General features: G+C 41.8%; 2 protein-coding genes across 8 annotated transcripts in view; both read right to left on the bottom strand.

Moving 5' to 3' along the window:
- Positions 1–7,571, bottom strand: part of atxn2 (ataxin 2) — a 104,106-nt gene extending 96,535 nt beyond the window's left edge. For 3 of the 6 annotated variants that reach the window (XM_085961555.1, XM_085961557.1, XM_085961558.1), the window contains exon 1: positions 7,193–7,571. In XM_085961555.1, the coding sequence (XP_085817681.1) occupies positions 7,193–7,290 (98 nt within the window). In that variant the 5' untranslated portion in view covers positions 7,291–7,571. The remainder of the gene's footprint in view (positions 1–7,192) is intronic. The other 3 variants (XM_085961556.1, XM_085961560.1, XM_085961559.1) reach the window with 2 other exon arrangements.
- Positions 7,572–9,474: 1,903 nt separating this feature from the next.
- Positions 9,475–20,221, bottom strand: part of brap (BRCA1 associated protein) — a 69,647-nt gene continuing 58,900 nt past the window's right edge. For both annotated transcript variants that reach the window (XR_015072311.1, XR_015072312.1), the window contains one exon: positions 9,475–9,652. The gene's annotated coding sequence lies outside the window, so the exon portion shown is untranslated. The remainder of the gene's footprint in view (positions 9,653–20,221) is intronic.

The raw sequence follows: 20,221 nt of genomic DNA, 5'->3' as shown, positions 1-20,221 counted from the left end.
GGACACCATTAAAATAAATGCAAAGTACTGTACAATGAAAATATCCAAATCATTGAACAGTTGCCAAAGGTCTGTAAATTTGGCAATCACTTCTTGTACAACAAAATCCCGTTAATTGCATACCAGAAATTCAAAAGCACTCAATATTTTAACAAAATAAACATGTAGACAGAGAGTTTCCGCTTTGGGCACAATCGCAATCCGGGCACACACTGCACTCAAAATTGCGCTAGTTTTCAGAAGTGATTTTTTTTTTGCTCAAGTTTCCGCTCAAACTCATTTGCATATCACCAAATGTAAAATCTGCCATGAACCAGTGCAATCGGGCAGCGTTTTAGAATGTAATTTTTTTGCATTAAAAAATATTTCTTGATATATTTAAGAGTGGTAACCTGGTGCAGTTTTATTAATGCAGCTAAAATGGGTTTATCACAAAAAAAAATAAGCATTTTTAATCAGAGTATCTAGCCCACCAGCTATGAGTAACCTGATTTTAAATAACAGAAAATGACTTTACAAAAACTATACAGAACCATTTAATAGTTGCATTGGTCTACAGTAGTCAGTTTCTTAGTAAATTAAATACTTTATTTAAAAGCATTTAAAAAGGTGCCTATTAGTGTCCATATGCCTAAAACAAAAAGGTTAATTTGAAGAGCCTCCTCAAAGGCCCGCAAACGGGCACAATTAGCGGAAACTCAGCATGGTTATTCATTCAATCTGGTGGCGTGGCCAGCTTCCAGTGCAATGTTTTTACAAACTCAATTTGCGCTGGACGAAATTTCTCAATCTTTTGCGCTAGTTTGGTCGATTTCAGGCGAATTGCGCTGAAAAAAACAGCATAACTTAGTGGAACCTTCAGGCCACTTACCTAGATTCCTATTTAATTTAAAAAAAAATTAAAATCTCAGACTGCCCAGAATAGCACCACCTGGAACAGCTGCTAGATTGTCTCGTGTTGGGGTAGAGATGGGAAGAATTACTTTGATTGATTTGCACTAACTCAGATTTGTGGAAGTGAGTATGTCGCCCCCCTTGTAATTTTTTTTGTGCTGAAATCACACAAGTATTCTGAAACTACAGTGTCACCAAACAGATCATACATTTCGCAAATACTGTACTGCTAAAAGCTGAGCTCAATCAGTGGGAACAAATTCCCTACAAAATGTAAGACTTTATGGATAGAATAAAAAAAATGTTTTATAACAAATCCAAGCATCTTCAGCACCATTTCTTCAACAGTTTGGGGAAGGAACTGAAGCAGGGAAGAGGAAGAGACTTGTCAACATCAACAAGTTGCCTCTGAAGTCTGTCACTGGTGAGGTTTAGCATGGACTGAGGATTGGTTAATGGACAGAAAACAGAATAAACTGGTCATTTTCAGGTAGGCATGCTCTAACTAGTGGGGTGCCACAAAGATCAGTGCTTGGGCCTCAGCTATTTACAATCTAGGTCAATGAATTAGATGAGGGGACCAAGTACAACGTATCCAAGTTTGCTGACGATACAAAGCTAGGTGGGAAAGTAAGTTGTGACGAGGATGCAGAGAGTCTGCAAAGGGATATAGTCAGGTTAAGTGAGTGGGCAAGAACATGGCAGGTGGAATATAATGTGGAGAAATGTGAAGTTATCCACTTTGGTAGGAAAACTAGAAAAGCAGAATATTTTTTAAACTGGTGAGAGATTGGAAAATGAGTGACCAGAGAGTCCTTGTACACCAACCACTGAAGTTAGCATGCAAGTACAACAACCAATTCGGAAAGCAAATGGTATGTTAGCCTTTGTTACAAAAGGATTGAAGTATAAGAGTAAAGAAATCTTACTGCAATTATATAGGGCCTTGGTGAGACCACTCCTGGAGTACTGTGTACAGTTTTGGTCTCCTTACCTAAAGAAGGATATACTTGCCTTAGAGGGAGTGCAACGAAGGTTCACCAGACAGATTCCTGAGATGGGAAATAGTCTTATGAGGAGAGATTGAGTAGACTAGGCTTATATTCTCTAGAATTTAGAAGAATGAGAGGTGATCAAATTGAAACATACAAAATTCTTACAGGGCTTGACAGGGTAGATGCTGGGAGGATGCTCCCCCTGGCTGGGGCGTCTAGAACTAGGGGTCAGTCTCAGAATGAGGGGTCACCGTTTAGGACTGAGGAGGAGAAATTTCTTCGGCTCAAAGGGTCGTGAGTCTTTGGAACGCTCTACCCCAGAGGGCTGTGGATGCTCAGCCATCAAGTCTATTCAAGACAGGGATCGATAGATTTTTTGGATATTATGGGAATCTAGGATTATGGTGAAAGTGGAGTTGAGGTAGATCAGCCATGGTCTTATTGAATGGCGGAGCAGGCTCGAAGGGCCGAATGGCCTACTCCTGCTCCTATTTTCATGTTCTTATGGGAGTTGATTTTCAAGCTACACTTGTGGGAAACAGAAAGTAAATTTTAAGTAAACAAACAAAATATCTTGTACTGTTTTAAGCCCATGTGCCATCCCTCCCTCTACAGTCTGTTTGCAATAGACACGTCAGCTTTTTGTTGTGTACATTTCAGACATTAACTGTTTTACAAATTATCAAAATTTTGTTCCTACCATTAGTTTGTGTAATTTTATTCACACTTGCTTCAATAAAAGTGAATGCATTCTACTTTCCCTGTAGTAACCATCAACTACTTTGATCATGTCAGTGACTACTGCTGGAGATGGAGGGAAATAATTAATTTAGTTTTTTTCGCTTTCAACAAACTGTAGGATGGTCAACACACACAAAAATCATCTTGACTACAAAGATGTAATCTGAGGAGTAGAGATGCCAGAGTACAATTAAATGTTATCAGTAATTACGCTGATCTCCAATGCCAAAATTGAAATTTGTCATTTTCTGTGATTTCCTTCTATAGCTACCTAAAGATATAATCTCCTGTGCTGCTCACCTACCATTCGGCAATGAATACTCAGCATGTGTTACTGTTGGTCATCGCTGGGGTGGGGGGGGGGGGGGGGGGAAGGAGGGAAAACCACAAGCCTCTTGCTTACTTCATATACACTCTCTCCCAAATGCAGAGTTGCATTGAAGAGCAGAATGTTTTCAGGACTAGAAAATTGTGATACCAAAAAGGGTTGTGGAGGAGGCGAGGAGAGAGATGGATGTTGGAGAGATTGCAGAGAAGCCACCAATCAAATTGAATTCCACATCTTCTGGATAAATCCTAGTTCATTTTTCTGGGCTCCAATTCTGAGGGTCATCAAGTGCACGACAGGTATGAGGACTATCCCAAGCCCCTAGATTAACTACTGGGAATTCCAGCTGCAATTCTTTTGGGCCCTGACACTAACTGTATTGCTGAACTCTGGATCAATGTGGCATGGAGTGCGTACTGGTTATGTGGTGTCACGCCAAGATGGCAACGCATTCACCTTGAGTCCAGATACTCTGGAAGATACTTACTCAAAGTTGGCCACTGTCCAGCATTGTATGAAGCAATATACAGGCTCCACTATAATATTAATTGGCCAATGGGCAGCCTCAGGTAGAACCTGTGTTAAAAATTCAAGCAAAATGCAAAGGACAATGGAACCATCGCTTAATTTCTTCCCACATGTTCCTAGACCTTTTTCCACCAACCATTCCCAACAATTCATCTATTCCCAGCCCCATAAAACATACTCTATTTCTGATCACTGATGTGGTCTAATTACTACGTGGGCAGTATTTCCCCTCTCAGCATAACTGCGATGAACTTTAGACGCAAGAACCATAGCTTTACAAGCACCAAAGTTTTAAGAAAGAAAAACTTACATTTATATAGAGCCTCAGGACATCCCAAAGCACTTTACAACTAATTAAGTACTTTCGAAGTGTAGTCACTGCTGTGATGTAGGAAATTAATTAATTACCTCTACTCAGGAGGTTACATACTATACTAATATTGCGCTATACAGGTAATTCGTACAGAATTGTTTATGTTCAAAAATTTGAAAAGGGAATGAATAAAATAGAAGTGTACATTTTCAAAACTACTAAAGAAACATAGCCTCAGTAGCAGCCCGACAATAGAAAAATGTTCACTGCACTGATTGAAAAACTGATTACAGAGTGAAACACTTCCACGTCAACAGGCTTTCAGCCAGTGGACATATTGGAGCTGATTTTACAAATGCGCACTACTGGCAGTGTATCTCGCCCACTGGCCACAAAGACCAGGACATCCAGCGCGCACTGGCCACGAGTTCCTAATCTGTGTGGCCAGCAGGAAAAGGTCCCCAACTGTAGCATATATTCATAAAATATACCGTGTTCTGTTTGCTTAATATCAAATAATGAATAACTGGTGCAACATGTTATGCTTGGATTGGGGTATTCTATAAAACTGCAGTGAATTAAACAGTTACTTGTGCACACTTAACTCAAACAAAAAATGTACAAGGGACTGTACGCCAAAGTGGATTACTGCACACTCGTTTCAGTTCAACTCAGGCAAATAGGTTAAAGCCTCCTCTTTCCCTGCTGTCTGAAAGGGCCAACATGGACTGAGCTTGCACATTCTCAATCGAATCTCGAATGAGCAGTCATAGTAATGAAGTTACAGCAATCTGGGGGGAAAATAGTTTTTTGGGTGCAAGAGGAAGGGGACTGCATGGAAATTAACAAAACACTATTTTTCATCTGGCTGTGCTGTGTGTGACCGGAGAAACCAAAATGGAAAAATAATGGTGGCAGCGTTGGCTCAATGGTAACGCTCTCACTTCTCAGTTCACAGATCATGAGTTCAAGCCAGACTCCAGAGATTTGACCACAATCTAGGCTCAGACTTCAGTGTACTACTGAGAGAGTGCTGAACTGTTGGATGTGCTGTCTTTCAGGAGATGTTAAGCTGAAAACTGTCTGCTCCCTCAGGTGGGTGTAAAAGATCCCATAGCACTATATGAAGATGACCATGGAAGTTCTCCCAGTGTCCTGGTCAATATTTAATCCTTCAATCAACATCACAAACAAATTATCTGGTCATTTATCTTGCTTTTTTGCACGCACAAATTGGTTGCCACATTTGCTTACATTACAATAGTGACTACAATTCAAAAACATTGTACTTCATTGGCTGTGAAGTGCATGGGACATCCTGAAAAGCGTTATATAAATGCAAGTTCTTTCTTAATCCACTTGTTCCTGCTAAGCACAAAAGTTCCAGAGCATAAAATGATATAAGTACTCAATTACCAAGTGTTTATCGAGACAGTACTTCCAACTTGAATAGTTCCGCTATGGGATCAAGGGCTTAGTTTTCAATCTAAGCCATCTAGGTGGTCAGAATGCATACAAGATCATGCAAATCTCACACACAGGAGACCTGCAGATTGAGCCACAATTGTACACTGGTGTCAAATCAGGCACCCATTTATGTTACCATATAATCAATACTAAACTGTGTACATATAGAAAAAAATCTATTGTAGCAGTAAGTTATTACAAAAGCAAAATACTACGGATGCTGGAAATCTGAAATAAAAACAGAAAATGCTGGAGATAGCAGGTCAGGCAGCATCTGTGGAGAGAGAAACAGAGTTAACGTTTCAGGTCGATGACCCTTTGTCAGAACTGGGAGTTATTACAAAGTTCACCTTGGTTAAGGGTCCCATGACTTAAATTCAGACTTTTGATGTTTTGTGACAGCAGTACCAGAGATCTTCCAATAAAATTCTTTAAAGCTGAACTATTTATATTATTATATTCTGAAAAGTCAGGTGGTGTGTTTTTCAACAGCGCAGAGGAAAAGATTTTTGGTGAAAGTCTTAAGAAGCAACCCATACACCTGTTGCGACAGGTATAACTGAAAACCCATTCTCCCTGACATAGTCTGATCATGTTCATAAAAGCAATGAATGGACACAGTAGAATGCCAAGCACTAAAGACTTTGAAATGGTTTTAAAAACTCACATACACACAAACTAATCAGTATGTTAAAAAGTAAATGCAAATTTAACCCAACGCATTTGCAAGTCTGTTTGGGGGGGGGGGGGGGGGGGGGGGGGGAGGGGAGCGCACCATTCCAGACCACATGCGTAGAACACTATCATAGCTGTAATAAAATAAAATACTTGCAACTTTCACACCAAATATTTCAAAGCACTTAATACAATAACCATTTTTTGAAGTGCAGTGACTCAGTTAGGCCAATGTGCTATGTAATGGCAGCCAAAACTTTGGCAAAGTTAATTTAAAGCCAGTTTAAGCCGTCATTTAGTAAAAAAGGAAACCAAAACCAACGTAAACAGGATTAAAATGCCAAGTCACCAACTCTATTGCAACATAAGGGCTGAAGCATATGTTGAAATTATTTTTCAGAACATTATAAAAGTATATCTGTGGCAGATTTAATTTTACAATGTTCTGGAAAATGTTCATATTATATACACTGTACAATGTTACAAAATGTACAGCACAAATCCATTGCCACCAGGAACAAAACAAAAAAGTTTAATTTCCTTGTTTAGGAATAGCAGTTAAATTTTACTGAAGTCAATAAACTGTGATACTACAATAATTTAGATCTTTATGTAATACAGTATTCACACTGTTGCCTTGCATAATGTTATTCTGATTTGCATGTCACATTAGAACTCTTCATTATTGAAGCTTTACTGTAAGCCACTTCCAAATTCCCAATGTTGTGATCTTGGTTTTAAGTAAAGGCAATATGATTAATCCTCAAATTTTTATCTTGCATATTTTACGAATTTGCCAATAACTTTACATCATTTAAACCTAGAGCAACCATGTATTTTTTAATGTTACCTTTTGAGATTGAAGAAAATGAATCTAATAAAAGGTTTTAGAAACTTTGAACATTAACTGATGGGTTTCTCTAAAGGAATGCATCCAAACATCCTCTCTCTGTATTTGTTAATCTACATCTCTTGAATATTTTTTTTTAAATGTACAACAGATATTTATTTGCCCTTTGGCAGCCCGGGCCGAGTTCATGTTCGCACGTAGGCCAGTAGGCATCGGCCCCCTGGAAGGTTAGGCCCGAACACTAGGCCTGAGCAAAGTTTCTGCGTTGCTGGCGGACGCCGGCCCGGCATGTTGAAGGGTAAACGCGGGGCCCTGGTGACCGGCGATGACAGGAAAGCCTCGGGATAAAGCTGAAGCGACAGAGAGAGAGAGTGTGTGTGTGTTTGTGTTTGTTTGATTACCTGCCGCCAGACTGTCTCCCTCCTCCTCCTCCTCCTCCTCCTCCTCCGCTAGCGCCGACGCCGCCGGGCTTTCGGCTGTTGGGCTGTTTCATGGACATGGTGATGCCGCCGCTCGAGTCACTTCAGATCGCCTAACAACACGATCCAGCCCGGCATCCACAGCACTGCCTAAACCCGGGGGGGTGGGGGGAGAATTGGTTCGCAGACAGACGGGAATGCGTTGGTTGGTTAGTTGGACGCTATTGCGGCCGGCTCCTGGGGGTCGATGGGTTGTTGCCGCCGCGGCGCCCGTTGCTATCGCAAAGCTTCGCTTCGGCCGCCACCACAACACGGCGGACCAGAGAGAGAGAGAGAGAGAAACAGGATCCGGGCCCGCCTGCGCGCGCACACACGACGCTCCACTGGCGCATTTACACACCCTGCTTGCTGTGGGACTGAGTTCCCACCACACACACACAAAACAGGATTGGCTTCCATCACGACCAGCAGTTTGCACCCTCTATATGCCCCCCCCCATATCTACCGACGATTCATGATTTACCTATGGGATTTCTTTTTTTTTGCGCGTCTTGGCCATTTTTTCACCTTTGACCTCACCAGGGCCGCGGTGGGGGGCGGAGGTTTATTTGGATTGTCAGGGAGTGCGGCAGTGGCACGTGAGGGAATGTGCTTTGGCAGGATTGTTGCACACAGCAGCTGGAGCCGTGGCCAGCAAAAAGCTCAGGTTATCATGGGCAAGGCAGCAGTGTGAACACAAGCCATTTCTGCCCAATGCATTAATGCAGTCCGTTGGCACCGGTGAATAGTCGGTAGAACTCTGACCACTTTCATATTGTGATCAATATAACTTCCCAGCCCATTTCTTTCTTAGGGTTGTTGTAGCTATTTTCCATGGTCTTAACTGAGTGACCTCCAGATTGTGATTATAAGAACCTAAGAAATAGGAGTAGGACATTTGGCCCCTCGAGCCTGCTCTGCCATTCAATAGGATCATGGCTGATCTTCTACCTCATCTCCACTTTCCTGCACTATCCCCATATCCCTTGATTCAATTAATATTCAAAAATCTATCAATCTCTGTCTTGAATACACTCAACGACTGAGCCTCTATAGCCCTCTGGGGTAGATAATTCCAAAGATTTACCACCCTTTGAGTGAAGAAATTTCTCCTCATCTCAGTCCTAAATGGCCGACCCCTTATTCTGAGACTGTGACCCCTGGTTCTAGACTCCCCAGCCAGGGGAAACATCCTTCATCTACCCTGCCAAGCCCTGTAAGAATTTTGTATGTTTCAATGAGATCTCCTCTCATTCTTCTAAACTCCAGAGAATATAGGCCTAGTCTACTCAATCTCTCCTCATAGGACAATCCCCCCATCCCAGAAACCAGTCTGGTGAACCTTCATTGCACTCCCTCTATGGCAAGTATATCCTTCCTTAGTTAAGGAGAACAAAACGACACAATACTCCATGTGTGGTCTCACCAGGGTCCTATATAATTGCAGTAAGACGTCTTTACTCTTATACTCAAATCCTCTTGTAATAAAGGCCAACATACCATTTGCTTTCCTTATTGCTTGCTAGGTCATCCTCGGTTCCGAGGGACTGCCTAAGAAGAAGAATTGCTTGCTGTACCTGCATGTTAACTTGCAGTGATTCGTGTACAACACCCAGGTCCCTCTGAACACCAACATTTCCCAATCTCTCACCATTTAAAAAATACTCTGCTTTTCTATTTTTCCTACCAAAGTGGATAACTTCACATTTCTCCACATTATATTCCATTTGCCATGTTCTTGCCCACTCACTTAGCTTGCCTCTATCCCCTTGAAGCCTCTTTGCATTCTCCTCACAACTTACATTCCCACCCAGCTTTGTAGATTTTGACGTAGGCTATAATTTTTCACTTTTTTACGGCCTTTTGTGTGAAAACAAGCATTGGTGAATTGCCCCAAGGAAAAGTATTGAAACAGTTGTCTAACTTTTTTTACATGTTGATGCCCACACATAAAGAAAAAAAGTAGCGCATATTTATACTATATAATTAAAGTCTGGCACCTAGAGCACCTCGACTTTACTTGTGTATGCCACACCTAGGGAGTCTGTAGCATTGAAGCATTTGGCACACTTTAATAATTGGCTTAAGTAACAATTATCTCAGTTCATCATGCTGATTTGTTGACATTAGAAAAGTTACAAAGAACTCACAATCCACGCAAAATCACCCAATCAAATTGGTCCATTTTTCCCCCAATTTAAAAAAAAAAATTCTCAGGACATAGGTGATGCTGCAAAACGACATTTATTTCCTAACCCTCATCCCCTGAGGAGGTGGTGACAGATCTTCTTCCATACAACTAAATGGCTTGCAAGGCCACTTAAAGAGGGCATAAAGAGTCCACCACAAAGTTTTGGTTAAAGTCATGTGTAGGCCAGGTGGAGTAGATGACAGGTTCCCTTCCTAGAAAAGAAAGAAAGACTTTCATTTATATAGCGCCTTTCATGACTACTGTATGTCTCAAAGCGCCAATTAAGTACTTTTGAAGTGGAGTCACTGTTGTAATGTGGGACATCAATGAACCACCAGTTGGGTTGTCACGACAACCTAGCAGCTATCATAGCATTTTTTTCTTACTGCTAACCATAAATTACAGTTTCAGTGAATTCAATTTCACACTTGCCACCGTGGGATTTGAATTTATGATCTCTGGGTCGCTGGTCTAGAGCAATCAGTCTGGAACCAGCAACAACCACAAAATTAATTAATCAAATCACCTAAAGTTCTTTCCACAATTTCTTTTAGCAGCCATGTTGTTTCCTCAACCAACTAACTATAGACACTTAAAAATAAAATGTTTAACCAAACAATTACATAAAAACAAATAATTCACAAAAAAATAGAATTACAGAAAAATTATAAATATTTGAACTTACCCAGAAAATTGCTGTTGGAAATCTGTACAATATGTCTTTGCTCTAGTCCTACTCCGGTCCCTCTCTGACCTCTTTTTCTATTACATTAATGACTGTGTCACTGCTTCCTGTCCTCGCCCTAAACTAGAATATTTTATTAATTTTCTTTCAAATTTTCACCCCTCTCTTACCTTTATGTGGTCCAACTCTGATTTTGCTCTTCCCTTCCTGGACTCCTCTCTATCTCTGGGGATGGGCAACAATTATAAACCCATCAACTCTCATAACTACCTGGATCATAGTTCTTCCCACTCCAGTTGTATAAGGACTCCATTACCTTCCTCCAGTTTCTCTGTCTCTATCGCATATGCTCCAATGATGCTACATTCCACACCAGAGTTTTAGAAATGGCCTCCTGTTTCCTCAGTTGAGGATTCCTTTCCACTTCCACGGTGGTAGACAGGACGCTCGACCAGGTCGGTCCCATTTCCCGTGCTTCTGTCCTCATCCCTCGCCCACCACACAGAACCATGATAGGGGCTCCTTTTCCTCATCTTCCACTACACCACCTTCTGCATTCAGCAGATCATTTTCTGCCATTTCCACCACTTCCAACATAATCCCACCATCAAACACATCTTCCCTTCCTCTCTCCTCTTTCCGAATGGACCAATCCCTCCATGACACCCTGGTTCACTCTTCCAGCATCCCTACCACCTGCGCTCCTTCCCTGCCATTTTCCCATTCACTTCCTCTCACACCACTGTCCAGGGCTTCAAACATTCCTTCCAGATGAAACAGCAATTTATGTATACTTCATTCAACCTAAAATGTATTGTTTGTGGTGCGGTTTCCTCTACACAGATTAGGTGACCACTTTACCGAACACATCCATTCTGTCTGCAAATGCAACTCCGAACTCCCAGTTGCTTGCCAGTTCAATTCCCCATCTCACTTCCACTCTGGCCTCTCAGTCTTTGCTTCAGTTGGGCAGTTCAACACAAGCTCAAGAAACAGCACTTTATCTTTCTGCCAGGCACTTTGCAGCCCTTTGCCCTTAATATTGACTTTAATAACTTCAAACCTTAATTATAGCTCCCGCCTTCTCTTCGGCAGGAAATGCTAGCAGTGTGGGATGGGTATGCGAACATTTCGGGTGATGGGTGAAAGAGCAAATTGGTGCTTGTGGTGGGGAACCTCCATCGGAACACAGTGCTGGCAAGGTGCTCTCCACTCCTGGTGTCAATTTGCTACTTTCTTCTAATAGACGTCTCGGCTGTTGGGGCCTATGCAGTTTTCTGTGCTTCCATTTCTACCTGCTTCATCCCCCACTCTTTCAGCTATTCGCACGTTTTCTGTATCTCTTTCACTTCTTTGATTTCTCTCAGTATGCCTCCTATTGTCTCATGCTAATGCAGTATCACTTCTGGCATTTAACCATCTCCTGTTTTCCACTTAAGTACTTTACGGATCTCTTTCTTTTTCTGTGTGTTGTGTGGTTTTACCCAACCCTTTGCTCTATTGCTTTTTAAATGATGATTGCCTATAATTTCTTCCAGTTTTGACAAAGAATCCACACCCAAATGTTAATGTCTTCTCCACATACACAGCTGAGTGTTTCCAATGTTTTCTGTTTTTGTTTCAGATTTCTTGCTTTTCTGCTTTTTGTTTGGTTTTCTTTTGTCAATCAGAGACAAGGTAACAGAGGAGCAAGGATTTCCCCCGTTAATTAAAACTATAATTCCAAAATAAATTGTAATAGTTATGCAGTGGTTGAGTGTTTGCAATTTTTTTGTTTATGATTATGTCCTGAAGATATTAAAATACTCCAACAGTCTGAGGCTTTTACATATGCCATACCTGTGTTATACACGTATTTTACAACAGAGATAACAAATTCAGAAAACATAAGAAATAGGAGCAGGAGTAGGCCATTTGGCCTTTCGAGCCTGCTCCACCGTTCAGTAAGATCATGGCTGATCTTCTACCTCATCTCCACTTTCCTGCACTATCCCCATATCCCATGATTCAATTAATATTCAAAAATTTATCGATCTCTGTCTTGAATATACTTAGCGACTGAGCCTCCACAGCCCTCTGGGGTAGAGAATTCCAAAGATTCAACACCCTCTGAGTGCAAAAATTTCTCCTCATCTCAGTCCTAAATGGCCAACCCCTTATTCTGAGACTGTGACCTCTGGCACTAGACTCCCCAGCCAGGGGAAACATCCTCCCTTCATCTACCCTGCCAAGCCCTCTTAAGAATTTTGTATGTTTCAATGAGATCACCTCTCATTCTTCTAAACTCTAGAGAATATAGGCCTAGTTTACACAATCTCTCCTCATTGGACAATCCCCCCATCCCAGGAACCAGTCTGGTGAACCTTTGTTGCACTCCCTCTATGGCAAGTATATCCTTCCTTAGGTAAGGAGAACAAAACTGTACACAATACTCCAGGTGTGGTCTCACCAGGGCCCTATATAATTGCAGTAAGACATCTTTACTCTTATACTCAAATCCTCTTGTAATAAAGGCCAACATACCATTTGCTTTCCTAATTACTTGCTGTACTTGCATGTTAACTTTCAGTGAATCGTGTACAAGGACACCCAGGTCCCTCTGAACACCAATATTTCCCAATCTCTCACCATTTAAAAAATACTCTGCTTTTCTATTTTTCCTACCAAAGTGGATAACTTCACATTTCTCCATATTATATTCCATATGCCATGTTTATGCCCACTCACTTAGCCTATCTATATCCCCTTGAAGCCTCCTTGCATCCTCCTCACAACTTCCTCACAACTTACATTCCCACCCAGCTTTGTATCCCTTGGATATATTACATTTGGTCCCCTCATCCAAATCATCAATGTAGATTGTGAATAGCTGAGGCCCAAGCACTGATCCTTGCAGCACCCCACTAGTTACAGCCTGCCAACCTGAAAATGACCCGTTTATTCCTACTCTCTGTTTTCTGTCCGTTAACCAATCCTCTATCCATGCTAGTATATTACCCCCAATCCCATGAGCCCTAATTTTGTTTAATAACCTCTTGTGCGGCACCTTATCGAATGCCTTCTGAAAATCCAAATACACCACATCCACTGGTTCCCCCTTAACTATTCTGCTAGTTACAACCTCATAAATCTGTGTTGACTCTGCTAAAACTAATGTTGACTCTTACAAAACTAAGGAAGCTCAAACTGCTCCACACTGAGATCAACAGGGTTCAAAAACTAAATGAAAACTGAGTCAGGAACACCAAGATAAAAATGAATATCCCAACCTTCTTAAGCGCTTGTATGCGTCAAGTTAGGGTGCAAGCTAGACCAATTTTGCTCAACTGTACACTGACTGCTCTTTGCAGTTAAATCAAATTAAGATTGTTCCATGGTGCACATCAGCCAAAACAATTTGTTTTAAACCAGACCATATAATGGATGCTGCTTATAGGGACAGATCTTTGTGGCAGTTGTAGTTTTAGGATCTATTCCGAGCCAATCAATACTTTTCCACTTTTCCTTATCTCTATCCCTCCCTGACTGATCTCTCCTGTCGTCATGCCGCCTTTCACCTCTCCTCTCTTGGATACTCTGCCCATCCAATTCCCTACCCCAATTCTTCATTACTCTTTGACCTTCCTACTCTCCAGCCACCGTCCCAGGCTTGACTCCCTCCTAGATAAGCCTACATCTTCCCTCTTTGCCTCTCTTGGCATCCTACAAAGGGCCCATTCGAGGCACTGGTTGCTGCCTCCTTATGAGCAGCAACCCCAACTGTCCCATCCTACTCTCTTGCCAACCTGCCCGCCCAGCAAGTGCCCACTGGGGACAAATCCTCCCCAGCCAATTCATCCTCCCCAGCGCCTACCCTGTGGATGCTGGCAGTGGGGCAGCCATCACTGACCCTCTCCGCATCTCCCTCCAAAATGTCCGTTCACTTGTGAACAAGGCCCTTGCTATCCATGAGCTTATCATGGATGATTGCATCGACATCGTGGCCCTGACGGAAACTTGGTTGACGGGTGATGACACCTTACCCTTAAATGAAGCCCCCTGCCTGGCTATACCTTCCACCACTTGCCCCACTCAGACTGTCGTGGTGGTGGTGTGGCTCTCATCACCAAATCACACCTGGGTCTGTCCCCCTACTCCTCTGGCACTTTCTCCTCCTTTGAGCATCTCACCTTATTCCACCCCTCTCACCTCTCATTTTAAATTCTCGTTCTCTACTGCCCACCCAAGTACCATAAAAATGTTATTACCAAGATATCTTCACTGCTTTCCTCCCTCAGCACCAAACGACTTCTCATCCTCCGTGATTTCAACCTCCATCTCAATTCATCATGCTCTCTCTCCTGTGAGTTCTCTAGCTTCCTATCCTCCCTTAATCTCTCCCTCCATGTATCCCACCCAGGCCACCCCCTTGACTTTGCCATCTCTCATGGCCTCGCTACTCCCATCATGTCAATCGTAGATAAGGCCATCTCTGACCACTTCCTCGTATCCGAGATGTGATTTCCCAGCAATTGAACAGACAGCCAGCACTCAAACTTCCTAGGCTCAGAAATGAAGAACAGACACCGTGGTAAGGTATTAGAAGGCTGCCAATGTCCTTGCAGCCACACCCTACAGCCAGCTCAAGTGCCTTTAGAAAAGTAGAGAAAATCATGGTGTAAGATAGTTGAGAAAAGCAGTGGCAAATCGATTGGTTCAGATTATTCGTTAGCAATGATGTCTGACAATAAAGATTCTGATGTTTTAATTAGGCTCATAAGGAGGTTAAAGGGTTTTATGTTCAGATTGAACCCTAAAGCCATGAGTTTAAGATGTGGACTAGTCTTCCATGCTCACTTTTGACTTCAGGCACCAAGGCATTAACCTTCCTCTAAGACCTGTTCTTAAACTGGTGTGAAAGCTTATATGACCATTGCATGCATCCTGATGGAACTCGGGTTTAAACCATCCAGAAGGTTCAGAAAAAGAAGTTCCCGGAAATGCCAAAGTGGCGTTTTATATCCAGACGTCAAATATCTTCAACTCAGGTTGTTTGAGTCATTGATTTCCCTCAAGTCCAACTTTTAAGCACTTCCTTTAATAATTAAGCCATAAATCCAAAGCTACTAGTTATGGTAGAGCAGTTCCTTCAAGTAAGAGTTAGACCACCAGGAGAACAAGCAGAATATCAAGAGAATCACTTGAAAAGTTATTTGGTTTTACCAACTTCAGTGGAAGTGTTTCATAAAAATACTCCATTTGCCATATCCCAGTTTAAGAGCGTAACACAGACGGGAACTGTGGGTTGATACACACATCCTAAAAATATGCAAGGCACTGAATTGGTGCATAGCCGTAACCACAAACATTATCCATTAATCTCTTGTAGTGTTCCCAGGTAAGCCTGATTTCTGATTTTCACTGTGGTTCCATTCTGAGGTGCTGGAACTCCTGATCATGCTTCAAAGTAGCACTCCACTTTGGCCCAATTTAGATGCTGGAAATGCTCGAGTAATTTGTGGACTCTTACCCAGAAAAATGTGAGCTGTTCAAAGAAGAAAATTGATGCGACGCTCACAATCGGCATTTCAGTCACCTTAGCAATAAGAGGCTTCTAGAGAGGGGGGTATCCTTTAATAATTATTTTAAATTTTCCAACTTCAAGGAATTCTTGTTTTCTCACTATGAACTGTTTTCTCTTTTACCTTTTTGCTCTTCTTTCTCTGTTGAGTCCTGTCAGTTCAATTTTGTTTTGTTTTATGACCTGACTGTTTTATCATCTTCTGCACCTTTGCACTCAGGACTCCCATCAAGACCTGATGCTGCAGTCACATTGGCACCCAAAACTCCTTTGCATCAGCATGTACTAGTATAAATGCAGCCTTGCATTACTCTTCCCAATATACAGTACTGCCCCTGTTCTTACTGCTCCATAATGCTTTTCACTCTTCATCTGCTGACTTTTGCACATATGCAGTTAGTACAGTATTTCTCATTTTTTAAACCTGTTACATAGAATTACATAGGATATACAGCACAGAAAAGGCCATTTGGCCCAACCAGTCTATGCTGGCGTTTATGCTTCACTTGAACCTCCTCCCATCCTTCCTCCTCTATCAACATAACCCTCTATTCCCTTCCCCCTCATATGCTCATCTAACCACCCCTTAAATGCATCTACACTATTCATCTCAACCACTCCCTGTGGTAGCGAGTTCCACATTCTCACCACTCTCTGGGTAAAGAAGTTTCTTCTGAATTCCCTATCTGATTTCTTGGTGACTATCTTATATTGATGGCCTCTAGTTATGCTCTTCCCCAGAACTGGAAACACTCTCTCTGTATCTACTCTATCAAAACCGTTCATAATTTTAAAGACCTCTATGAGGTCACCCCTCAGCCTTCTCTTTTCAAGAGAAAAGAGACCCAGCCTGTTCATCCTTTCCTGATAGGTATAACCTCACAGTTCTGGTACCGTCTTTGTAAATCTTTTTTGCACCCTCTCTACTGCCTCTATATCCTTATAATATGGCGACCAAAACTGTACACAGCACTCCAAATGTGGTCTAACCCAGCTTCGATGCAAGTTCAGCATAACTTCTCTACTTTTCAATTCTATCCCTCAAGAAATAAACGCGAGTGCTTGGTTGGCTTTTTTATGGCCTTATTAACCTGCCTCGCTACTTTTAGTGATTTATGTATTTTACTCCCAGATCCCTTTGCTCCTCTGCCCCATTTAGATTCTTATTTTCCAAGCAATGTGTGACCTCCTTACTTTTCTTACCAAAATGAAATACCTCACACTTATGTTGAAATTTATTTGCCAATAATATGCCCATTCTGCAAGTTTATTAATGTCTTCTTGTAATTTGTTGCAGTCCTCCTCAGTATTGATTATCCGCCCAATTTGGTGTCATCTGCAAATTTAGAAATTGTGTTTTTGATTCCAAAATTTAAATCATTAATATAAATTGTGAACAACAGTGGTCCCAGCACTGATCCTCGTGGGATCCCACTCGCCACCTTCTGCCACTCTGAATAGCTACCCTTTACCCTACTCTCTGCTTTCTGTCTTGTAGCCAGCTAGCTATTTGTCCTGACTCCGTATGCTCTAACCCTATTCATTAGTCCATTATGTGGTACCTTATTGAAGGCCTTTTGGAAATCTAGATATATTACATCTACTGCATTACCTGGTCTACTCTCTCCATTACCTCTTCAAAGAATTCAATGAGGTTAGTCAAGCAAGACTTTCCCTTTCGAAATCCAAGCTGACTTCATTATTACATTCTAATACAAAAAATGCTGGAAATCTGAAATAAAAACAGAAAATGCTGGAGAAACTCAGCAGGTCAGGCAGCATCTGTGAAGAGAGAAACAGAGTTAACGTTTCAAGTCGATGACCTTTCGTCAGAACTGGTCATCGACCCGAAATGTTAAATCTGTTTCTTTCTTCACAGTTGCTGCCTGACCTGCGGAGTTTCTCCAGCATTTTCTGTTTTTATTTCATTATGATATTGTTGGTTTCTAGATGTTTTTCTATTTTCTCCTTTAGTAGGGATTCCATTATCTTTCTAACCACCAGTACTAAGCTGTTATTTTTCCTTTAACTTTTTAAATCTTCAATTTTAGAAAATTACCTTTCTCACTTCTATGAACTGTTTTTTTCCTGTACTTCTTAACATTTGCCATAACTTGTAGAATGTATTAGTTTTCATTCCGGGAATACTTTTTCCTTTTGTTTTACCAGTCAGGCAGCACATCCAAGAACTGGTAAAACTCCTCAGTGAGACCAGGATGATAAGATGCAAACTCACTATACTCTACTTATATTTACAAGGGTACATTAACTTGTGAATGCTTTTGGGAAAGCACAAATCTTTTAAGTTGCTCTTTGGGAAATGTAATCCATATATGAATAAAAGTTACAACATTCTGCATGAAATCATGGCATTTTTAAAAAAAAAGCCATTTGATCTACTCGTAGCGATGCCTGGTTGTTTTATAACTTGGGTTCTCGGTTACTGACCATGTGTTAGAAGCAAATAAAATTTTACTTTTCCAGTGGGGGATTCATAATTCCATAGCAATTTAAATAAATAATTTGATTTGGAGGAATGTGTGATACTAATGGAAGGACATAAAATATTTTCATCTGCTAGTTCAGAGTTTTATTTCATAATGGGAATTTCTTATTGCTGAACTGCCTCAAAGAATTGCATGAATGCATTAAGAATTTCAGGTTCCTTCTTGTTAAATTGAAACAAACCATTTAGTTCAATCTGCAATGAAACAACAGCATTATTTAAAATTAGTTAACACTGCTGCTTCATCAATGACCTTCCCTCCAACATAAGGTCAGAAATGGGGATGGTCGCCGATGACTGCACAGTGTTCAGCACCATACACAACTCCACAGATAATGAAGCAGTCCATGCCCACATGCAACAAGACCTGGACAACGTTCAGGCTTGGGCTGATAAGTGGCAGGTAACATTCGCGCCACAGAAGTGCCAGGCAATGACTATCTCCAACAAGCGAGCATCTAACCACCGCCCCTTGACATTCAATGGCATTACCGCCAAATCCCCCACTATCAACATCCTGGGGGTCACCATTAACCAGAAACTTAACTGGACCAGCCACATAGATACTGTGGCAACAAGAGCAGGTCAGAGGTTAGGTATTCTGCGGCGAGTGTCTCATCTCCCGACTCCCCAAAGCCTTTCCACCATCTATAAGGCACAAGTAAGGAGTGTGATGGAATACTCTCCACTTGCCTGGATGAGTGCAGCTCCAGCAACACTCAAGAAGCTCGACACCATCCAGGACAAAGCAGCCCGCTTGATTGGCACCCCATCCACCACCTTCTCAAGGGCAACTAGGGATGGGCAATAAATGCTGGCATTGCCAGCGACGCCCTGGTCCCATAAACAAATAAAAAACACTGGAAAATTGAACAGCTTTATGAAATGGGATAGATTGTGTTAGGCTTGAAATGATATGCAGGCATATTCAACAACAACTTGCATTTCTATAGACCCTTTAATGTGGTAAAACGTCCCAATACGCTTCACAGGAGCGTTATCAAAAGAAATTTGACATCTAGCCACATAGGGAGATATCAGGATAGATGACCAAAAAGCTTGGTCAAAGAGGTAGGTTTTAAAGAGCGTCTTAAGGGAGGAGAGAGGTCAAGAGGTTTAGGGAGGGAGCTAGAGTGCTTAGGGCCTAGGAAGCTGAAGACACGGCTGCCAATTGTGGAGCAATTAAATTGGGGATTCACAAGAGGTCAGAATTGGAGAAGCGCAGAGATCTCAGAGGGTTATAAGGCTGGAGGAGGTTACAGAGATAAGGGGATGGAGAATGAGGAGGAAGAGGCCATGGAGGGATTTGAAAACAATGATGAGAATTTTAAAATCGAGGCGTTGTTTAATCAGGAGCCTGTGTAGGTCAGCGAGCACAGGGGTGATGGGCGGGCGACGGCGCGGGCGGGACTCGGCGCGCATTAAGAAATGGGCTGTAGAGTTTTAGATGAGTTCATGGTGGAAGACGGGAGGCTGGCCAGGAGGTCATTGGAATAGTCAAGTCTAGAGGTAATAAAAGCATGGATGAGGGTTTCAGCAGCAGATGAGAGGAGGCAGGGGCGGAGTTGGGCGACATTATGTCTCCATGTAACTTCTCATGATTATACATTCACTGGTTCAATCCCAATCCACTTCATATAACTACGGTACTCGGTTACATGCCCCATCCTGGTGAAAATCTGACAGCCTGGTTTATTTTGGACTTACTTAAAACACTTTTTGTCAGCCAAGTAGCTACATTATGAGGGAACAAAAAGGATTTGATAAATTAAAAAAGCTATGGAAATTTTCATGGACCTGTGCTCGTTTTCCCTCTAGAAATATTGACATATGCTAAACGCAATTTGCAGATTTTCCCTTCCTGACCAAGTTGGCTCCTTGTAAAATGATCCCAGTGGTTCTCATGGAACTTTTAAGGGGAACACTGCTTTAAAGTGGAATGAAGTACTCCCTCAATGGCTAAATACACTGCTCAGTGTAAAAATAAGGCATGCAGACCAGGAGGTTTGCGCCTCATCTGGGGCACTATA

This window comes from Somniosus microcephalus, chromosome 19 (genome assembly GCF_052327205.1).
Source record: "Somniosus microcephalus isolate GS21.2 chromosome 19, FLI_Smic_1.0, whole genome shotgun sequence".
Taxonomy (NCBI): domain Eukaryota; kingdom Metazoa; phylum Chordata; class Chondrichthyes; order Squaliformes; family Somniosidae; genus Somniosus; species Somniosus microcephalus.
This window is presented reverse-complemented; position numbering and strand designations above follow the sequence as displayed.